General features: G+C 41.0%; 5 protein-coding genes and 2 long non-coding RNA genes across 7 annotated transcripts; 1 reads left to right on the top strand and 6 right to left on the bottom strand.

Annotated features, from left to right (window-relative positions):
• Positions 1-3181: 3181 nt before the first annotated feature.
• Positions 3182-5200, top strand: LOC145706086 (uncharacterized). Its single transcript, XM_081783601.1, has 7 exons — positions 3182-3329; positions 3375-3501; positions 4057-4226; positions 4268-4546; positions 4596-4692; positions 4740-4897; positions 4975-5200. The coding sequence occupies exons 1-7, from the start codon at positions 3200-3202 to the stop codon at positions 5139-5141; spliced, it is 1128 nt and encodes a 375-aa protein (XP_081639727.1). The 5' UTR covers positions 3182-3199; the 3' UTR covers positions 5142-5200.
• Positions 5134-6914, bottom strand: LOC145706085 (uncharacterized). The gene is made up of 3 exons (XM_081783599.1): positions 6655-6914; positions 5745-6543; positions 5134-5669 (listed from the first exon to the last, which is right to left on the bottom strand). Exons 1-3 carry the CDS (start codon positions 6817-6819, stop codon positions 5245-5247), a joined length of 1389 nt encoding a protein of 462 aa, XP_081639725.1. The 5' UTR covers positions 6820-6914; the 3' UTR covers positions 5134-5244.
• A 349-nt stretch (positions 6915-7263) lies between these two features.
• Positions 7264-7713, bottom strand: LOC145706087 (uncharacterized). Its single transcript, XR_014134652.1, has 3 exons — positions 7631-7713; positions 7448-7534; positions 7264-7403 (listed from the first exon to the last, which is right to left on the bottom strand). It is a non-coding gene; the product is annotated as an uncharacterized LOC145706087 (long non-coding RNA).
• Positions 7714-11496: 3783 nt separating this feature from the next.
• On the bottom strand, positions 11497-13861 carry LOC145701226 (prestin-like). The gene is made up of 9 exons (XM_081778450.1): positions 13580-13861; positions 13212-13533; positions 13029-13169; positions 12693-12962; positions 12480-12654; positions 12075-12252; positions 11832-12036; positions 11583-11786; positions 11497-11525 (listed from the first exon to the last, which is right to left on the bottom strand). Exons 1-9 carry the CDS (start codon positions 13844-13846, stop codon positions 11497-11499), a joined length of 1791 nt encoding a protein of 596 aa, XP_081634576.1. The 5' UTR covers positions 13847-13861.
• Positions 13862-13952: 91 nt separating this feature from the next.
• LOC145701225 (mitochondrial potassium channel ATP-binding subunit-like) lies at positions 13953-16476 on the bottom strand. Its single transcript, XM_081778449.1, has 6 exons — positions 15951-16476; positions 15401-15838; positions 14955-15261; positions 14684-14912; positions 14281-14641; positions 13953-14229 (listed from the first exon to the last, which is right to left on the bottom strand). The coding sequence occupies exons 1-6, from the start codon at positions 16474-16476 to the stop codon at positions 14117-14119; spliced, it is 1974 nt and encodes a 657-aa protein (XP_081634575.1). The 3' UTR covers positions 13953-14116.
• A 39-nt stretch (positions 16477-16515) lies between these two features.
• On the bottom strand, positions 16516-18244 carry LOC145702845 (putative exosome complex component rrp40). The gene is made up of 5 exons (XM_081780130.1): positions 18083-18244; positions 17810-18029; positions 17529-17708; positions 16996-17482; positions 16516-16811 (listed from the first exon to the last, which is right to left on the bottom strand). The coding sequence occupies exons 1-4, from the start codon at positions 18191-18193 to the stop codon at positions 17313-17315; spliced, it is 681 nt and encodes a 226-aa protein (XP_081636256.1). The 5' UTR covers positions 18194-18244; the 3' UTR covers positions 16516-16811; positions 16996-17312.
• Positions 18245-18742: 498 nt separating this feature from the next.
• LOC145704112 (uncharacterized) lies at positions 18743-19751 on the bottom strand. Its single transcript, XR_014134421.1, has 3 exons — positions 19667-19751; positions 19081-19422; positions 18743-19031 (listed from the first exon to the last, which is right to left on the bottom strand). It is a non-coding gene; the product is annotated as an uncharacterized LOC145704112 (long non-coding RNA).
• Positions 19752-19959: the final 208 nt, after the last annotated feature.

Below are 19959 nucleotides of genomic sequence, written 5' to 3'. Positions count from 1 at the left end.
TACCTTTAACGGCCCGTATAACCTTAAGTTGTTGATCGTAAGATCATCTTAAGGGGAACGGTTGCAGGCGAGGGTTCGAACAAAAGCTTGCAATTAAAATTAAGGGTCTACCTAAGGTAGTTTTTGAGAAAAACGTTCACTAAAGAGCCTCATTTTCACGATTCTTGATGGGGGGGTCCTTAAAATAATAAAATATCAAAGAATTTGAAATTCATGAATTCTTCTTAGCAAAAGTCACGATGGGAAACTTTTCCCAAGCAGACATTGACAAGTACCCGTTTCTGGAAAATCACACGATAGATGAATATTGGCTCGACAAAGGATTTACCTACGAAAATCTTGCGCCAATCTACACAGTAACGGTCAATTGTAAGTTTATCCAGCTAAATAATAAAAACAGAAAGCATGATGGATTTTAGTTTTCTTCCTAACAATCATTACGGTCATAATCTTCTACATTTTGACATGGTGGACTCGGAAAAGAATGAGCTTGCTAAAGCGCCTTGGCGAGGAACCGATGAATTGCTGGGAAAAATTTTGTCAGGGAAGGCTCGATATTTTTTTAATTTCTTACGAAAAAATCATATTTAATCCGGGATGACTCTAACTAGAGCCTCGTCAGGACTGCAAGCTTGGACAAGAACCGTCAATGAATTTCATCTCATCGACCTTGATCAACAACGACCGCGTCTTCGTTCTTATCCGAGTAGTTATCGCTCTTTGGTCACTCACTTTGACTTTGAACGGTTGGGAGGGACAGCGATCTCTTTACTTTGGAGGCTACTTCCCCATGGGTATGCTTTTTACTTCTTCCATGAGCTACTTTTTGCTTCAGCCGCCTGTTTGACCCTGTACGTCAATTTCCAAAGAACAAGGATCGTCGAAGGCTTTGGCAAAGTCACCCACACTTTGAACAAAGTCCTGTCATTCCTCTTCAACTGCCAGGGAGCCCTACGTTTGGTCGTTTCCATTTCTTGGTGGACTCAGTGGCTCGGCGTTTGTCGATATCGAGATATGACCCGGCCTCTTGGCATTTCTGGCTTCTGGATTACTAGCAAAGAATATTCTCCGACACTCTTCATGCTTGTTGAGTTGCTTTGGTTCGACACTAAAGGTATTTTAAATATTTTTCATAAGCAAGAATGATAGGATAACGACTTTAGACGAATTTCAATAAGAATTTCTGAGTGAAATCCTTACCCCCCCCCCCTTTTTTTTTATTGGCTCATTGGAAAGAGCGTAAAAAGTTATCCTAGATTCGCCCAAAAAGGGATGAAATTTCCCTCGAAATGACGTCATGGCACGTGACCAAAGTTCCAAAAGTACCAAAACTTTGGACGCTCCGCATTTTCGATCCACTCTAGCTATCATGGCGTGTGATAGTGGAAAATAATCGTCGCGACAAGAGCTATGCGTGCATCTAGGTCTCATCCCTTCAAAAATTTCTTTCAACCCTTTATCACTAGTGCCTGATTTTCATTAAAGGGATGAGATATTTTTCGAGGGATGAAACCTCAATTCACACCAAGATCTCGATCAGACGATCATTTTCATGTATTGCATGTCATGATAGCTCAAGCGACATGAAAATGGTAAGCGTCCAAAGTTTGGTACTTTCGTAACTTCCGTCACGTGCTATGACGTCATAAGTTCGAAAATTCGCCAATCTTTCCGACTCAACTAGAGTAATTTTTTACGCTCTTTCAGATGAGCCAATAAATAAGGGGGATTTCACTCAGAAATCCTTATTGAAATTCGTCTTTGTTTTGCCTCGAAAATAATATTGAGCTCAGCTATCTATACTGTATAGATAGACTGTATAGACTATACAGCTCAGCTCGCAATTTTGAGTTGAGGGTCGGCTCAGCTAAGTGCGGGCGGGCGCGGGGGCCAAATCCGAGATTTGTGGCGGGTACGGGGGCCGCGGGCGGGTTTTTCAAGCACTGCTATCAGCTCAGCTCAACTCGCTCAACCTCAAAAATGGCCAGCTCAGCTCAGCAAGCTCAGTTTTAGAAGTCGTCAACTCAGCTCAGCTCATTTTCTTTGAAAAAAAACAGCTTAACTCAGCTCAATTGTTTTTAAAAGAGGCCAGCTCAGCTTGAGATCAGCAGAATTTCAACCTCAGCTCAGTTTGCTCAGCTCAGAAAAAATTTTCAAAAATAAGCAACTCTATTCAGTACCGATCCACGGCATCTTTCATCCATTGATTGGCGGAGCTGTGGGCACAATTCAAATTTTGATTCAAAGAACACATCCTCCACCACAAGGTCTTGGGTAAAATCGAAATCGCATTTACTCATACAGAACTTATTCTATTCTAGCTCTCTTGAACGAAGCCCGGAGAGCTTGATTGTCGTCGCGTGGGGATTTCAACTTGGCATTGCTGTTATTCATGTGCTTCTTGCTACCTTTTGCTTGCTAAAAATTTGATTTTCAAGAAGGTTCCCGTCATTGGCCAAAGATTAAAAAATCGCGAGGAAGGGGAATCAATTTTTCAATGATATTTCTACTAAGCTCAAAGTGATTCCCCTTGAACAGGCCTGCATTAAAATCTTTCAAAAACGACACGAGGTGAACAAACATCTTCCACCAAGCATGCTGCAGAAGAGAAAGACTTCAGTTGCGAAGAATTATTCCAACTTTGGTCGCCAAACGCATGTCAGAGCATCCATCGCAAGAAGAAGTACACTGAAAACAAGTGAATAACTTATCTTCTTATTTATTTTATACAGTATTTATTCAAATAAACAATATATCTTCAAAATCGCAAATGCTTCATTTGAATATCCTCAACATTGAATCTGGACCATCGATAAGGATGATTCTCTAGAATAAGGCGAGTTTATTTCAATTACCAAGTATTTTTGTTTCATTTGTACTTTTCCGCTTTTACAGGTAAAACAAGGTAACAGGAAAGAATCCTGGAATAAATATGACTTAGACTGTAAGATTAAGACTTGGTGTAAAAATGTCCCCGGCAACTTGTGATTGAAACCTGAGTCAGGGTTCTGAAAAGGCTAGGAAAGGATTTAAAACAAGACTAATATGAAATTTTTTGAATTCGGTACTCTGACTCAGGTATTGTTCACAAGTAGTCGAATCATTTCTGTACTGTATCTCTAGAACTGATGTAACTTAGGTATTGACAAATCCGTTCAGCATCAGATTTTTTAAATTTTAGCTCAACTGAAGAGCCAAGATGGGAAACTTTTCCCAAGCAGACATTGACAAGTACCCGTTTCTGGAAAATCACACGATCGAAGATTATTGGCTCGACAGAGGATTTACCTACGAAAATTTAGCGCCGATCTATGCAGCAACGACTAATTGTAAGTTTATCAAGCTTGGTTTGAAAAGTGCAAAATTCCCTTTAGTTTGCTTTCTAACAATGATTGGGGTTATTCTCCTGTACATTTTGACATGGTGGACTCGGCGAAGAATGAGCTTGCTGAAGCGTCTTGGCGACGAACCCATGAATTGCTGGGAAAAATTTTCTCAGGAAAGGCTCGATTTTTTTTTATTTTTCAAACCAGAGTTCGAAATGAAATGGCGACTGCCACTGCCAAGCGACTGCCAGCTTTTTTAAATTGCAACTGCCACTGCCAAGTGACTGCCAAAATCGGCAGCTGCCACTGGCAGCTGCCAGTTGACTGCCAAAAACTGCCGATTTTGATACTATTTGTAAATTTTTTTAAAGTCAAACTAAGTTCAAAACAGCGTTTTTGACAAGTTGGCGATATAAAAGAAACATTATCCAAAATTGAAATGTCTCTTTTGATAAGAAAAATGGAATAAAATAGGTCTCGGGAGCAAAATTTCATCATTAACGTTATTTTTCTTTGTCATTCTAGAAAGAAAAATCAATATCTTTCGAAGTGGCAGTCGGTTGGCAGCTGCCAGTAACTGCCAGTCCTTGAAAAGTGTAACTGCCACTGCCAAGTGACTGCCAAAATTGGCAGCTGCCAGTGGCAGTCGTGGCAGTACTGCCAGCAAATTTCGAACTTTGTTTCAAACATTCATTTATGCGCGACCACTCTCACTCAAGCCTTGTCAGGACTGCAAGCTTGGACAAGAACCCTCAATGAATTTCATCTCATCGACCTTGATCAACAACGACCGGGCCTTCGTTCTTATCCGAGTGGTTATCGCCATCTGGTCACTCACTCTGACTTTGAACGGTTGGGAGGGACAGCGATCCCTGTACTTTGGATCGTATTTCCCCATGGGTAAGCTCTTTTTCTCTTCCTCATGCTATTTCTTGCTTCAGCCGCCTGTTTGACCCTGTACATAAATTTCCAAAGAGCAAGAATCGTCGAAGGCTTCGGCAAGTTCACCCACTTTTTGAACAAAGTCCTGTCATTCCTTTTCAACTGCCAGGGAGCCTTACGTCTGGTCGTTTCCATTTCTTGGTGGACTCAGTGGCTCGGCATTTGCCGATATCGAGATATGACCAGACCTCTTCACATTTCTGCGTTCTGGCTCACCAGCAAAGAATATTCTCCGACAGTTTTCATGCTTGTTGAGTTGCTTTGGTTCGACACTAAAGGTATTTTCAATAGTTAAGCTCAAGTGGATACTAAACTTTGCCAATTCAGTCCCGATTCATGGTATCTTTCATCCCTTGATCGCCGGAGCTTGGGGAACGGTGCAAATTTTGATTCAAAGAACAGATCCTCCACCTCAAGGTCTTGGGTAAAATAGAAAATTCATGAATTTTTACAGTACTTATTCTATTCTAGCTCTCTTGAACGAAGCCCGGAGAGCTTGATAGTCGTCGCATGGGGATTTCAACTTGGTATTGCTGTTATTCATGTGCTTCTTGCTACTTTTTGCGTCACTAAAATTTGGGTTTTCAAGAAGATTCCTGTCATTGGTGAGAGATATCGAAATCGAGAGGAAGGGGAATCATTTTTTTCTGGGATCAAAATCTGAGGCTTTCGATCCTCTCCCTTAAATTGATTTCCCTTGAACAGGCTTGCATTAAAATCTTCCACAAACGACACGAGTTGAACAAACATCTCCCACCAAGCATGATGCAAAAGAGAAAGACTTCAGTTGCGAAGAATTATTCCAACTTTGGTCGCCAAACGCATGTCAGAGCATCAATCGCCCGAAAAAGTACAAGAGTTGTGTCACAATAAGAACTGTTCTTATTTATTTTATACAGTATATATTCAAATAAACATTTTAACCTGAAAACACAAAATGCTTCTTTTGATTGTCTTTAAACCAGAAAATTTGAATTTACAGAGCTGTTTCTGGCGAATCTGAAGATTCATCAGAATCCGACGAGTTTGAATCGCAATCATATTCGAATTTTTCATTCTTTTTGAGCTTTCTCAATTCCGAATTGAAATGAAAAAGCAGTTTTTCTTTCAAATTGTCTTTCGGTGACACTCTTCTTGGGTCAAAAAGACCATCAACAACGACACAAGCTTCATTTTCTTTTAACAAGGGAGGTTCGGGGGCGACGGAAACGAATCTGACCCATCGCTTGTTGATTTCGTCGATGTAGTAAAAGGCGAGTTGGTATTTGAAATAAGCATAGACGATCATCGAAGCGATAAAGGAGAAAAATAGAATTCGGATAAGCCAAAGCTTGAAATTCCACTGCGCTAGAAGAATGTCCCCACAGCCGTTGAGCAGACAAATGGGCTTTTCCTTCGTGTCTGAAGTTCAGTGTTCATTTTTAAAATTGAAAAATCGGGTAAAGATTACAGGCTAAAGATCATAACGTCTATTACCTCTAGAATGATGCCCAGGACAAGATTCTCGTGCATACAAGATATTTCCCTCGCAGTCGGTTCTACAGGGTTCATCAAGAATATTCAATGTCCAGTCATTCTTCTCCATTTCGTCACAGACACAGTATTCATTTAAAGAATCCGGCTCGCAAGGATCCTCACCATCATTGATTTCCTCCAGCTTTGAAATACTCGCGATTTCGGAGCTGTAGAAAATCTCACTTTCAAAGCTTTCGTAGTTGTATATTTTTGAATCGGCATATTCTTCAAAAAACGAGCTTTGTCGAGTGTGCTTCGTGACCAAATCCTTTCTCCCAGTTCTGACGTCGTAGATTATTTGCAAAATCTTGTCCCGGTCGCAGTAGTCGAAGACATTATTCCACCCGCAGCAGCGGTTGTCCTGCTCGAATTCATACGTAAATTTGGAGCCGAGAGTCATTGAACTCAACCAGACCTTCTCAGGTTCGATGAAATTTCTCACAGACGTCAAGATTGAATACATAAAGAAGCAAATCCGCACGGTAGTCATCACCAACATCAATACTCCTGTCTCCATCTCCGTAACAATCATACCAAAGATCCCAAAAACGAGCATGATTCCTCCGGTGATCATCGTATTCTGCCCGATTTCAGTAAACTCGCTTGCGTCCAGCAGTTGAGCATTGTTTCCACGGATACCATCAACGCATGTTTCTTTTTCCATCATCGATCCAAAGGCGAAAAAAATTCTAGCGCCGATGAAAATATGAAGAACATTGAGGATAATAGTTAAAATATCAATAACACCAAGAACATTTTTCTGAAATAAAAATTCTCATATTAGATTCCTTTCTTGCCCAAAAAGGGTCTTTTTGCACACAACCCTAATCGAACCCTTACCCTAACTGAGCCATAAAATAAGCCGACTTACCATGTCCCTATAAACTTCATCATTTTTCTTCGTCCTTCTTTTCTTGAATCCAACAATACTATTAACATTTTTTCTGATACTATTTGGCTTCCTCTCTTTGCCATTTCTATCCACTCTTCTTCTGACGCTTCCTCTATTTTCTTCGACAAACAGCTCCCTCGTCATTATTGTCAAAAGTGCTAAGCACTTAACTCTTCTCAAAGGCCCTTTTCATTACTTTCAAAACTGTTTTCTGTTTATCTCTTTTGCTAATCCGCTTCAATGGTTTTCAGTAATCAATCGTCTCAGCCTTTTTTGCTCGTGCCCGGGGCGCAACCGATATTTTTATGGCGAAAAATGGAAAACGAAAATGTGGAATTTCTGAGTTTGCGAAAATATGTGAACAAATACGTGTGGACCCGTTGTTTGCGGAATAATAAACGCCTCTGATGCCTCGTTTTACTAGCTGCACTTGTTTCGCTAGACAAAAAGAAACGCTCTTGTTATTTTTTTGAACAATGGCTAAGTACCCGCGGCTCAACGAAAATAAGAAAAAAGCGTGTTCAGAAATCACGAAATGATCCATCAAAATCCACTAGGATAATTTAAATTGCTCGTGTGATAATTGCGCTTTCTCCTCTAAAGTAGTTTTATTTGTAGAAAAAAATGGGTTGAAAAGATCAGTCTTCGTAAAGTGATTCAACAGGAGATCGTTTAAATAGGAACGGGATCTGGTGACCTGGATCTCTCTGGACAGGTGCAGAAAAGCGCTAGAATTGTGACAATTTTATGATCAGAAGATATGAAGACATACCTTGAATAAATAAGGAATTTGATATCCATCACTAGAAGGTTTCGCAGCGGCTGAAGACATCAGGAAAACAAATGAAGTAAAAAGTCCCTGAAATTTAATTAATTTCTGAGTTCGGAAACCTGTGTAGAGCTCTCAGTCAGGGTCCTCTTTTCAAATTATTATCTCTGTAGAAATGAGTCTTACCTTCCACATTTTTTTTAATATTTCTAAAATTGCCTTCTGAAGATATAGAACACTTTTGAAAGAGTACCCAGGGGTGTAATTGATGCTCCCTTTTAATGACAAGTTTCAGTTGGAGCGACATCGAGAATAACTCCATCGAAAATGCGCCGCGAGTGTTGCTACTAAAAGTCGACCGCAGGGACAACTCACGCGCTTAGGGGCAAGTTTTCCTCGCTCATCGGGGTCTTGGGTGGTTTCTTTCTACTTCTGTTCTGTTTTAGAGTGAACTGAAGAACAGATTGTTCATCAAGGCCAAAATCAGCGAAAATGTCCAATTTTGATGATATTAATGAGTTAATAAAAGACGTTAAATTGTCAAAAATGACAAATCTGAATTTTTATTACGGATGGGATCGGAAGAAATCACCGAGAAAATGTCGAATTGGTTCATTGAATTTCTGATTATTGACAATCGTTTTCAAATATTCATCCGAAATCTATCTATTGCCGGGTAAATCATATAAAGCGCGGAGAATCAATTTCGATGCAAGATGTTTTTGAAGCATTTTCTTAACATTCTCCTTTTAATGAGTCCCGTAGAATCTTGGAACTCAAGGTACTCTGGATACGCCCCGATTGATATCGAGAAAAATAGACGATTTCAAATGAAGACGAGAGATGTTCAGCCTGGCCGCGATTTTGCTTGTAAGAAGAGGGAAGCGAATTTGTTTTTGAAAATATTTTAGATCAGCAATTATTGAAGAATTCAAAGACGCTTCTTGATCACATGAGTGAACACGAAGAGTGCAAGTTACAAGAGAAGTTGTCAGGAAAATGCTTTCAAATTCAACTTGCTTTTCTCAAACTGAGAAATCTAGAAAAAGGGTTCTTCTCTTTAAATTTTCTATGAACGAAAAACCACAATAATATGTTTAAAACATCAAGTATGAGTTTTTAATTGACTTAAGATTTGAGAATCGAACTTAACCACAAAACTTACTCATATCTAGAATTAAAGCAACCCTTAGGAACCAAGAAAATTCATTGAACAATTAAATAAAGCATCAATAAGAAATGGTGAAATTTTTCAACGATCTCCCATCAACCACTTTTCTGTGAAACATCAAACATACATCAACGTAGTTCAAGTAGAGTCCTACTGCGTTCACAGTCACATGTCAAATTTCAGGATACCTTTGTTGATACGATAAGAGGCACTAAAGAATAAAACAAATCTTCTCAAAACACCTTTCGTTATCATGATTTCTTGACATTTGAGCTTGACGCGATTAATTTCTAATTTCTTGCAGGCTGCAGCTTTTAATATAAACCTTCCAATAAGAGGATTCTATTATGTTCTCTCAAAGCGCACGTAAAAGCTGGCTCTATGAATTTCTAATGCAGCACCGGCGAATACTGTATTTTTTCTCTTTGTGTCTGCAGCGTGAATATTTCATGGTCAATTTTTGGACTGGTTTTTTCCAAAATCCACAATCGCAAAATTCATACGGAAGCAGCTTTTTTTTGAGAAAAAGAATATGTCCACAACGGTGAAATTCAACAAGATTTAGCAGGATTATGATGATTTCTAGGGTGATTTTCTAGCCGCGCTGATGAAAAATCACGCCCAAAGTAGAGAGATAAATATATCTTTTCGGATACAAGAAACTTGCTTCAATAAGATTGAAGACTAAAGATTGGTAGAAAACGAACCCTTATCGAAGCAGTTTTAGTTCCAAAACAGAGATCTTCCCGCAGAGGCTCATTTTCGTTCAGAAGACGCAGGTCAGGTGTCAAACATCTTTTATGCAAAGAAGACATGCGTTCCTTAATTTATTGATGTATTGTCATTATCATATGCGCCCTACTTTCAGATAAACTAATACTCTTGAGCTAATATGCCAAAAAGCAGTAATTTGATGACGCTTGAAAAGAGCTCGATCAGCGCCTGGTCGAGGTCGCGACTCAGATTTCTCAGTCTCCAGAAAACTGGATTTGCTCTCTGATGCTGAAAACGGCTCGACCTCTGGTTTCACAACTGAGCGGGAGGTTTCTCCGGAACGAAAGTCAGTAACGAAAAGTATTTGCTTCCCTCCTGCTGGTTCTTCTTTTCCAGCTCCGCCAACAACCCCGAAGAGTAGACCCGAAACAGATGTTGAAATAGAATCTGAAGTCGCACCGCCAGGAATGGTTTATTATGTCTACCCCTGATTTATTATTAAAAACGATAGATGGTATTCTGGTTCATTTTATGTAGAAAGTGCTTTTATCGAAGAAACGGGACATTAGACCAACTGAAGTGCCAAAGCGTCGATTATCAAAAGCATCGGCGGTGTCTTCTATTTCGTCAAAAACTATTGCACCAGAAAATGACTTGCCGAAGAATGTACCGAAACTTCAACTTGAAGGTACTTTGTTACAGATTTTATCTTGGTAACCAGTGGAGAAACCTGAGTCAGGAACCGGAGAGTCCCTTCGGGTTATCTAAAGGCTCTTTCAGATCCCTGACTCAGGTTTCTTCGCAGGTTTATGAGGTAAGAGAAGAGATTTTTTTCTCACCCATCAATTCTCATTTTTTGAAATATTAATTTCAACTCGTGTCATTTTCCAACCACATGTTTTTCTTTTTCAGGAGTCGTGTTCAATTCGTCTCCGCGCGATGATACCGCAGCTAATGGAACTGGCACGCCGCCGTCACTTTCTCCCAAATTGCAAACCACAGGCATCACCAATGTTTTAGACGAATTCAAAGGTAATTTGACAGCGAATATGTAATTTGGTGTAGTACGGTGGATTGAGCGCGCAATCGTTTAGAAAAGCTCGATGAGATGAGGGAGACAATCGATGATGTCAAGGAAGAGGATGAGCCAGATACAGCCAGAAAGGTAATTAAAACAATCAAAGTGGATAACGAAAAATCTCTTCAGCTTCTTGAATCGGCAAGATCGACCGGGCGAAAGATAATTGACTCTATTGCGGATGCTCTTACTGATCCTGAAGTAGAAGAAACCGCAAAGAATGGCGAGGAAAGCGCGAAATCTGAGAAAGAACCAGAAATCGAGGCAGAAGAAAGCAAGGAAGAGGAGATTCAAAGCCCGATTTTTGAACCAATTGAGTATGGGAAATCAAAAGTTTTCTTTGAAGAATGGCATTCCAGGCAAAAAATTAAAGGTAAATCCGTTTGTAAGATGAGATGCTTAATTTCTAGCTGAAAAACGGCCAAAAACTTCGAAGGGCCCAAAGAAAGCGCGGTTGGGATGCGGAGTTTGCTATTTGAGCAAGTCTGAAACTGGTAAAAACTCGACGAGAATATCATATTTCTAATACAATATAGACTTGAACATCTGGGATCACGAGGCAGATGTCAAATACGAAGAAGCGTCCAGAACACAACGAATCCAGCTTCGACCAAAAAATGCCCATCGCGATGCTATGATTGAGATTTTCAAGGATGTCAAGGTATGCAGCGTTTCAACTTGTTCTATCGAAGTCCATTCATTTAGATGCTGATGACTGAAGTTGAGCGGCTGGATGAGCAAATTAATGGCGAAGCGAAAGCACGGGCTGAATTGGAAGATCGATGCAAAAATCTTTTTGTCTAGGTTTCTTAATGTTTGACCAGATAATACATGTACTTCTTGAATAAAAAAATATCTAACTTTAAAACGAGAAGACAACGTTTTTCTTACTGATAAGTTTTGAGCTTTATTGATAAATACTAATAGAAGTTGAATGTTTGTGTAAACACTGAGAAGGCAGATATCATGAGAGTGAAATGCAACAATGATAACTTGGTAAAGCTAGCTTGGAGGTAGTGAAAAGTCTTCAGGAACTGGAGGCAGTTTCGGCATCAATAAGACTAGCGTAGAAAGAGATTTCTAGCGTTTTTAAATCGTCATGATTTTTGACTCCGTTTCTTTTAGCGGTTCAGCAAGATTAAATCAAGTATTTTTTACGGATGAAGCGCTTGAACCATTCCTTAGATCCTCTTTGCAGCCAACGATAGAAATTCTCTCCAAGTTCTTGAGAGCTCCCGCAAGTTTTGTAAGCCCAACAAAGTCGAATGATGCAACATGTGAAAGATCAAGTACCGCAGTGTCCGCAGGAATCGATAGCTCATCTGCTGAGGCAAAGTTCAGCGGCCCTGTGAATCTGACCATTGGCTTCTTCCGACTTTCTTAAAAAATTATCTGAAAAAGCAGCTTGATGCGGTTTTACTAACCTGATTTGTCATTAACGCGAACAAAAATTTCCGATCTTTGGTAAGAATCAACTTGAATCACCATCGATTTTGTCTGATCCCTAACAAGAGAGAGGAGAAGAAAGAGAATTCCAGTGATCAGTCCCAAATCAACGCCAAGAAGGATCACTCCAAAGAAAGCAGAGAGCCAAATGACGAAATCCTTTCGAGAAGTCTTCCACAGAACCTGCATTTTTAGAAGAAATTATTCTAGTGAGGACTTACAGGTAGTTGATAGAACTGCAAGAACATTGATCTCAAGTTGACGACGACGATACAGCTAAGGACAGCGCGTGGGAGCGTCTTGAAGACCGGTCCGACCCATACGATGATGCAGAACATCATCGAGGCGCTTATGACTGAGGAGAACTGGCTCTTTCCTCCGGCGGATTCTTGCAGTGAGCTGGCGAATGGCAGTGTTAGATAGTATTGACAATAAGAATCAGAATCATGCAATTCGAAAATCACCATTTAGTAATCACCCTTATGAAATAAATCCTTCAGCCCCGATCAAGAACTTATTGATGAAAAAATTCTATGAATCAAATAATGCGAATCAAGAGCACAATATAATCTAGCACTGCGCGGCGCTGAAACACCGAAATCAATTTCAAAAACACGTGAAAAAACCTTCGTGCAAGCGCTGCCGATCCAGGGAAGCAGGTGAAAAAGGAGGCGAAGATATGGGCGATTCCAAGGGCAAATCCTTCTTGATTAGCTGACCAGGTAAAGCCATGGCGGGAGGAGAAAATTTTCGCAAGGGATAAGTTTGTTGAATATCCGATGACGGCGATGGAAATCGCATCTAAGGGTTAGGGCGGGGGTTTGTTTACTAGTTCGTACCTGACATAAAATCACTCAAATATTTCCCAACAGGAGGAACAGCTGGAGTCGGAAGACCACTCGGAACCTGCCCAACAACGATCACTTCATTGTCTTCTGGCAAAAAATAGCAAATCGTAGTCGTGATGATGACCAGAAAAAGCTCAGCTGGAATCGGATAGCCTTTGAGCTTTTCTTTGTATTTAATTGCGGCGAGTTTTGAGCAGTAAAGAAAAGGAATGGAGACGGCAGAAATGATGCAAGCTGGCATATTTACTCCCCCAGCCAGACCTTGGAGTTTTATTAGTAAAAGTGAATCCATTCTCGGAGACTTTCGTGGTTGATTTAGGTTTTTACCTTGGAAAATCGATCCGATTGTCCTGAGCGGACTGGCGAAACCAGAAAAGCGCGTGACCGGTATTCCGAAAAGATGAGTAGCTTGTGCTAATGTGACGATTATGGCAGAAGCAGTCGTAAAACCAGCCACAACGGGTTTTGCTAAATTCAACTTCATCGATTTAAATCAATGTGAAAACTCACCTAGCAGGATAGAAACCGCTCCTAAGTTCAATAAACCGAAGAGCACTTGAATGATTCCAACAACAAGGGCAAGTGCTGAGGCAAATTTGACCTTCTCCGGCATTTGTTCTGCACCGAGAGTGTCAAGGGTAGTTCCATTGGTCGGTGCTAGGGCAGGAAACTGCTTGTCTACTGCTGCGCCAGTCATGAGAGCGATGATTGAAAATGTTCCAGTGGAGTTTTGAGGGACTGTGGAGAAGATCGAGTACATAATACAAAGGAAGAATTCGAGGTAAACGCCGTTTATTGGATCCAGCCCGGCTAGAAGTCCATATGCAAGGCCCTAGAATCAATATTCATCCCTCTGCGAATAGATGAAGAGGAAATACTTGAGGAAGACGAATCATAGCAACAGTCAGTCCGCTTATAACATCCCCAATTACGTACTGTTTCTTGTATTTCGGAACCCATTCAAGCGGCGGAAAGAGATTTCTCCCGAGTCCGTAGAAATAATCTTTGATCTGAGAAGAAACAAGTGCAGGTTCAGGCGAGAACTGAGCATCGTCGATTTCCTCTTGGCTGAAGATATCTCTCTCGATTTTTATTCTTCGTTGCTTTAAACTTATTTTGGATAAAGAAAACATTTGACTTATCATGTCGATAAAACGGAAATAGTCAAAGTGATTTTTATCCTCCTCCCTAGTTTGACCTAAAAGCTGAGTCGACTCCGACGCCATGCTAAAATTTCACAAGTTCTCTTTCACAAACAATATCTGAGACAAGATAACCTTGACGACCTTTGGGCCGAAAATGCCCAGTTGAAGGGCAAACAACGAACTTTTTTGTATTCTGCATGCTGTTACGTAAAATCGTCATCATAAAAAGGAATGATTTAACTTTCATTTATTAAAATTATGAATGAATAATCACTTGGAAGATTGCTGATTTTGTAAGTTAAAATATACACCGCGTTTTCGCATCAGTTCTTCATGATTGCCCGATTCGACGATTTTTCCTCCTTCGACAACATGAATCACATCTGAAACAAACATTTCATATCGGAAACTTGCAGAAAACGTAGTAAAATCACCTGCTTTCTTTACAGTTGATAATCTATGAGCAATTATAAGCACCATTCTATTCTTGAAATTTTCCTCAATCGCTTTTTGCACAACAGCTTCGGACTCATTATCCAGCGCACTCGTAGCTTCGTCGAAGATCAAAATCTCGGGGTTTTTAATTATCGCTCTGGCAATGGCAATGCGCTGCTTTTGGCCACCAGAAAGGCTTGATCCGCGCTCGGCGACCTTCGTAAAGTAGCCGTCTTTCAGGTTTGAAATGAATTCGTGGCAGTTGGCGCGGCGAGCCGCGTCTTCAATTTCCAAGTCACTGGCGTCTGGTTTACCGTAGCGGATGTTGTCTGCAACTGTTCCTGTAAAAAGCGCTGGCTCCTAGAAAAACTGAGTGGTTGATGATTTTAGTAGAAAACTTACCTGACCGACATAGCCGATGAGATCGCCTCTGAGCCACTTCGGATCGACATTTCTGATATCAACTCCATCGATGGTGATTTTTCCTCCGCTTGGATCGTACATTCTTGCCAGGAGAGCTGCGATTGTTGACTTTCCGTTGCCAGAAGCGCCAACAAGAGCGATCACCTTATGTGAAGTCATTTGCAGGTTGAATTTGTTCAGAACTGGATCATCTGGGCGAGTTGCATAACTAAAAAGACGGGAATTCATCTAAGGATCCACCGTTTCTTACCTGAAGTCAACATCTTCAAAGGAAACATTTCCCATGAGCTTGTAATGCGGAATTCGTCTTCCATCCTGACTCGCCACCGTCTTTCCCGGCTCAAGAGTAATGAACTGAAAGACCTGATCGCCAGCAATCTTCATTTTCATGTAAACTGTCAACATTTGGGAAACCGTAGCAAGAGATTTCTGGAGCATTTGGACTGCTGCTAGGAAAGCCATCAGATCTCCACCGGAAAGTTGATTCGAACCGACCATTGAGCCCCCGAGAATGACTGTACCTCCAACAAGGCCGTTCAATGCAAGATTTGTAAGGCCTAACTTTGGGTGGGCGAAAATCTTCTAGCAAGTCTACTTGTTTAGGCTAGCCTAATATTTTAATATTAAGGGGTCCAACTTAGACCGTCCAAGACTCTTGGCGAGAGTTTCAGAGCCAGCTTTTGCCCACCCTGAGACCTTGAAATATGCCGATCCCGTAGCCAAGTTTTCTTGCTGATCGTTTAGCAACTTCTCCGAGTTCATCATACGATTCCAGATGGGTGTCTTCCGCAGAAAACGCCCGAACAGTCTTGATATTCGAAAGCGATTCGTAGCAATGATTCTGGCAAGCGGAGCTATCCCTGTTTGCCTGAATCGAGTGCTTTTTCAGCATCTTTCCAATGATCGTTCCGATTGTGACAATTCCACCGACACCGACGCCCAAACTGGCGGTAAGCGTTGGGGAAATGCTGTACAGAACTTGGACGACGCCGGCGGTTTGAGCGATGGCCTTGATACCGGAATTCAGGAGCTTTTTGGCGTCTGATTTTAGTTCTTGGACGTCTTGGTTGATTCGCTTGGATAATTCACCGGTGCGATGAAACTCAAAGAATTCGATATCCTGTCCTTTTTCGGCTCAAGAATAATTGAGCTGACATAAATATTCGCTCGATTTAACAAGTACGGAAGCCGCTTCTGGCCTTGAATAATGTTAGATCTATAAACAGCCTAGGCTAGAGTCTTTAGCGATGATTGAAAATATTTTTGAGCCTCACTCTTTGAATCGCATCGAACAAGTCATGTCTCAGTTTCGCCGCCACTCCCTCCATCACATGCGAGAGCATCGAAATCGTGGCAAAGCTAGCTGCCGCCTGGGAAGCTACAACGAACGCAAATCGCACTGCCGGCTCCTTGATTTTCTCCCAGTATTCCTTGAAGCTTATTGCTTCGCCAGAATTGACCATGGTTGTTATGACGGAAGTGATAGAACCAATCGAAATGGGGATTTGAACATTAAAATACGCCGCGGCGAGGGTGCTCAAAAACGCGCCGAAAAGACCGAGCCAGTGTTGACCAAGATACTTCCAAAAGGACGACCAGGTCATTCCAGCTTCGCTGTTTTCGCGCTTTTGTAGTTGAGGAGGTGTTTTTGCGAGAACAGTGCGTTTTTGAGAAGCAAGAGCACCGTGATAAACCGCGGTGCAGGAAAAAGAGCCGAGAAGCCATTTTGAAAGGGCTTTTGGTTTTGGTCCGATTCGCGCCAAACTCAGCATTCTTGAGATTTATTATCAATGAAGGGAAGTTTTTGCAAAAAATGGGTTTATTCAGGCTTTTAGAATAGTTTTATCTACAGCAGGAAGCGGCAGTGGTGCAAAATAGACACCTTTTTAAAATATTTTTAGAACAGTATCTGTTTTTGTTTCATTTTTTTGTTTTGAACTTTTATTCTTGTGGCGGTGGTCCGACGAATTTGACGAATTCTAACCATTCCTTTGATTCTGGGCCGAAGATGCTTACTTTTTCTTTCCCCGATTCGGTTTTCTGAACCTCCAAATATCTCCAGCCGAATTTGAATCGTTGCCATCCGCGTTGAACTTTTAGGAAGGAGCTGAAATTTATATAAAACACCATTCTCCCCGACGGGGAGTCCCCGTACGAACAAGAGGGCTCCTATCAGTGTTGCCTCCACCGAAAACCCGCTTGGGTCTTCGTCCATAAAGTATGGAGAAGCCGCGCAAAGGTCAGCTTGAGATTTCGAAGCCACAATTGACTTCCCAGTCACTACATCTTACCTCTGGTTGAATGCTTTTTCTGTCAGTCCTGAAACTTGAGAAGTCGAAGGCTGATCTTCTTTCTCCAAAGCGGCAAGTTGGTTCTTGCTTACTTTCGCTAGATTATCATTTTCGTCTTTTTGCACCGATCTTTTTCGATCTTCCTTCAGCTGTATCTTCATCTTTCGTCCCCTGTTTCTGCTCTTCAATGGAGCTAGAATCGAGGTGCGCACTTTCCCGATTTTCTCCGAAGACCGATCTTTCGGTGAATCTTTCTCGCTGCTCATTCTGAAAAAAATAATGATTTATCGAAAGATCTGGGCGATTATTCGTCTTCTTCATGGTCTAAGCGCAGTATCAACAAGTCCTTCAATTTGAGCATTCGTTAGAAAAGTTATCAGAGGAAAAATGCGGCAGATTTGGGTCGTCATTTTCATCTTCTGCGTCGTGACTAGAACTCGTCCATTGACGCCAATACACCACTCGAATGGCCCGTGTTTTCCAATTGCTAAAAAAGGTTTTTTTTTCAATTGAAAAAGGCAAGAATTTCATACCTTTTCCAAAGACACTTTCGGGCGAGAGGGCCTTTCTCGCCGCTTGTAAATTCACAACAATCGAGTTCGAAAACTTTTGCGTTTGAATGACTCCCATTCCATCGGCTTTGCCTGTTCGCATGTTGCAGCAAACTATTTCCGGCTCCAAGTCTGGCAGCGCTACTGATACTTTCGCGAAGACTAAAATTATTTATATGAGACTTTTCTGAGCCGGTAAGCGGCCTATCGTTTAGAATAAAGTCGTTCATTTCATTAAGCGTCAGTTGCAAAAAGATAAGTACCTAAATCGCCAATATTGATTGCCACTCTATTTCTTTTCGTCGCTGATTCGAAGGCATATGCGGAAAGAGTCGCCAGTTCCGGAGCATTTATATCCACTCGTACGTAATCCGGATGTTTGTGCGTCACAACTCCAAGGACCAAGTCACCCTTGACAGGAATGTAGCGTTTTCGCGCACCTTCCATCCATGCCAAATTGTTCAGGCCTCGCACAACTCCAGACTAAGAAAGCATGGTAAGAAAATTGAAAACGCAACAATTGGTTAAGTACAAACCTCTGTGACATGAATACTGCCATCGTAATGATTTCGTTTCAACCCTGGTCCGATTCTGACATTTTCATCGAGGCCTAACTGTGTTCCTGGAAGCTGCACTGTATTGGCCATTTATTCACTGTATTTTACTGTAACAATCTAAAAGTAAAATAGTAAAGACCTTGTTTTAGCTCTGACTTGTTGTAAAAATTGAAGCGATAAGTGAAATTTTGGCAGAGAAAAGAGAAAAATGCTGAACTGAGTAATTCTTTGGTTTGACCAGTTTTTTCATAGAAGTTTCATACATAATCCTGGTATGTCCCAGGAGCAATTTTTAATCACTTTCGTCGTCGACAAATAACGACGGGTGATTTTTTCCTCTTCCTTCTTTTTAGGGGGAAGAGGATCATCCTGCCCCGTTTCAGGTTGATTCTCCAAGCTCTCCCGCATTTCAGAAATATCCGGGAGAGTTTGGAGAGGCTGGTTAGGAACAGCGAATAGCGATCGCCAACCAGTCTGGATTTCTGTATCTAAGATTTCTTTCTCGAGCTGTTCTTGCTCTTTTTCTGCTTCTGACTTTTTACGGATACGAAATGGATTGATCCAATAGCTCGAAGCCGCAAGCGGCTTTTGACAAAATTTTTCGGTTATCGATTAAATTTTCATTATTTCGTATCCGAATCTTGAAAGGCAGCAGCGCTTCCAAAGGATTAATAACTTTCTGATCTTCCTTGTCCTTTTTCTTTTTCCTCTCATGTCTCAGTCTGCACTCAAGCCCTTTGGCACAGTATCCTTGTTGGAAATTTATGCACACTCTCGCGTTCTCGGCGACTTTGACGTGCGGAAAGGGGCATTTCTTGCCTTTGGAGCAAGTGCTTTTTGTGAAATGGACGCAATGCTCCATCGTATGGGGGTCGATCACATGGCGTAATTTGCAGTTTGGGGCTTCGCATTCTCCGCGTCTTATGAACTGAAAACGAATTTTAGTTTAATCAATTATAAGAATCATCAATAATTACCTCTGGGCAAATTTTAACTCGGGAAAAATCGTGTTCGAATTTGCAATATTTGTGATTTCGACAAATCCCTGTAGCATTGAAATAGCGACAGTATATTCGATTGTCTGGCTTTTCAGGGATCCGATTAATTCGCCGTGAAAAAGACCAGCTTCATTTCAAAGAGAGTTGATCCATTTCTTGAAAGTTTTGCGAAGTGTAGAGGGAGAGGCGACTGGGCCCTTTTTTGGTTTGGCGACTTGGTTTTTGACGATTTTGGTGTTGGTTTTTATCGCGTTGTTTGTGGGTTCCGAGCGAACCCATTTTCGAGGGTTGTGGAAATTTGGAGGGGGAGACATTTTTTACCTGAAAACGAAAATAACTTACTCTGAATAAGCTAAAGAAAGGGGTGCCCTTGTTCGCCGCTTTTCTTCGCGCGAGGGTGCCCTAGTTCGCATATTATATTATTTATCTAATTTGTTAATAGAAGTCATTTAATAATGACTTATCAGAAGAGGTTGAAAAGGTCATCTACATGCAGATCTTTTTTTAGCAAATAGAAATCCTTTTCTTAAAAATTGAAAAAAATATTTTCAAATTATTCAATTACCTGTATAAAAAAAGTAGTTTCTTCTGCTAAACACAGTCTTCTTTTCAATTCTCTTCAATTTTACAAAAATCTGATATAATTTCCACTTCTGGCCAATTGGCGCCCCGACTCGCGAACTTTCCCTTTCTCGAAGGATCGAACCAGCCACTTTTTCTTTTTTTTTCATTTCAGATTTGCTCGAAAAGAAAGAGAAAAAGAAAGGATGAGACAATGGCTGGCTCATCAGATGGAAACGCTGCTTGGATTCTCGGATGCTGGACTTATTTCGGAAAGGCTTTTTACTTTTGTTGTAA

Source organism: Oikopleura dioica, chromosome PAR (assembly GCF_907165135.1).
Source record: "Oikopleura dioica chromosome PAR, OKI2018_I68_1.0, whole genome shotgun sequence".
Lineage (NCBI taxonomy): Eukaryota > Metazoa > Chordata > Appendicularia > Copelata > Oikopleuridae > Oikopleura > Oikopleura dioica.
The sequence above is the reverse complement of the archived record's forward strand: the minus strand, read 5'-3'. Positions and strand labels throughout refer to the sequence as shown.

What these genes read in the sequence shown, in the direction of transcription:
- LOC145706086 (XM_081783601.1), top strand. Translation starts at nt 3,200, where the DNA reads ATGGGAAACTTTTCCCAAGCAGACATTGACAAGTACCCGTTTCTGGAA. An exon ending in CTATGCAGCAACGACTAATT is followed by an intron (nt 3,330 to 3,374) that starts GTAAGTTTATCA and finishes AATTCCCTTTAG; the next exon opens with TTTGCTTTCTAACAATGATT. An exon ending in TGGGAAAAATTTTCTCAGGA is followed by an intron (nt 3,502 to 4,056) that starts AAGGCTCGATTT and finishes GCCTTGTCAGGA; the next exon opens with CTGCAAGCTTGGACAAGAAC.
- LOC145706085 (XM_081783599.1), bottom strand. Translation starts at nt 6,819, where the DNA reads ATGACGAGGGAGCTGTTTGTCGAAGAAAATAGAGGAAGCGTCAGAAGA. An exon ending in ATGAAGTTTATAGGGACATG is followed by an intron (nt 6,544 to 6,654) that starts GTAAGTCGGCTT and finishes TTTTTATTTCAG; the next exon opens with AAAAATGTTCTTGGTGTTAT. An exon ending in TCCTGGGCATCATTCTAGAG is followed by an intron (nt 5,670 to 5,744) that starts GTAATAGACGTT and finishes ACTGAACTTCAG; the next exon opens with ACACGAAGGAAAAGCCCATT.
- LOC145701226 (XM_081778450.1), bottom strand. Translation starts at nt 13,846, where the DNA reads ATGATAAGTCAAATGTTTTCTTTATCCAAAATAAGTTTAAAGCAACGA. An exon ending in TCGGCAGCGCTTGCACGAAG is followed by an intron (nt 12,253 to 12,479) that starts GTTTTTTCACGT and finishes GCCATTCGCCAG; the next exon opens with CTCACTGCAAGAATCCGCCG. An exon ending in CAAAGAGGATCTAAGGAATG is followed by an intron (nt 11,526 to 11,582) that starts GTTCAAGCGCTT and finishes AACCGCTAAAAG; the next exon opens with AAACGGAGTCAAAAATCATG.
- LOC145701225 (XM_081778449.1), bottom strand. Translation starts at nt 16,476, where the DNA reads ATGCTGAGTTTGGCGCGAATCGGACCAAAACCAAAAGCCCTTTCAAAA. An exon ending in CAAAAATATTTTCAATCATC is followed by an intron (nt 15,839 to 15,950) that starts GCTAAAGACTCT and finishes ATTATTCTTGAG; the next exon opens with CCGAAAAAGGACAGGATATC. An exon ending in TCATCGGCTATGTCGGTCAG is followed by an intron (nt 14,642 to 14,683) that starts GTAAGTTTTCTA and finishes CAGTTTTTCTAG; the next exon opens with GAGCCAGCGCTTTTTACAGG.
- LOC145702845 (XM_081780130.1), bottom strand. Translation starts at nt 18,193, where the DNA reads ATGGCCAATACAGTGCAGCTTCCAGGAACACAGTTAGGCCTCGATGAA. An exon ending in AATCAATATTGGCGATTTAG is followed by an intron (nt 17,709 to 17,809) that starts GTACTTATCTTT and finishes AAATAATTTTAG; the next exon opens with TCTTCGCGAAAGTATCAGTA. An exon ending in CGAAAGTGTCTTTGGAAAAG is followed by an intron (nt 17,483 to 17,528) that starts GTATGAAATTCT and finishes AACCTTTTTTAG; the next exon opens with CAATTGGAAAACACGGGCCA.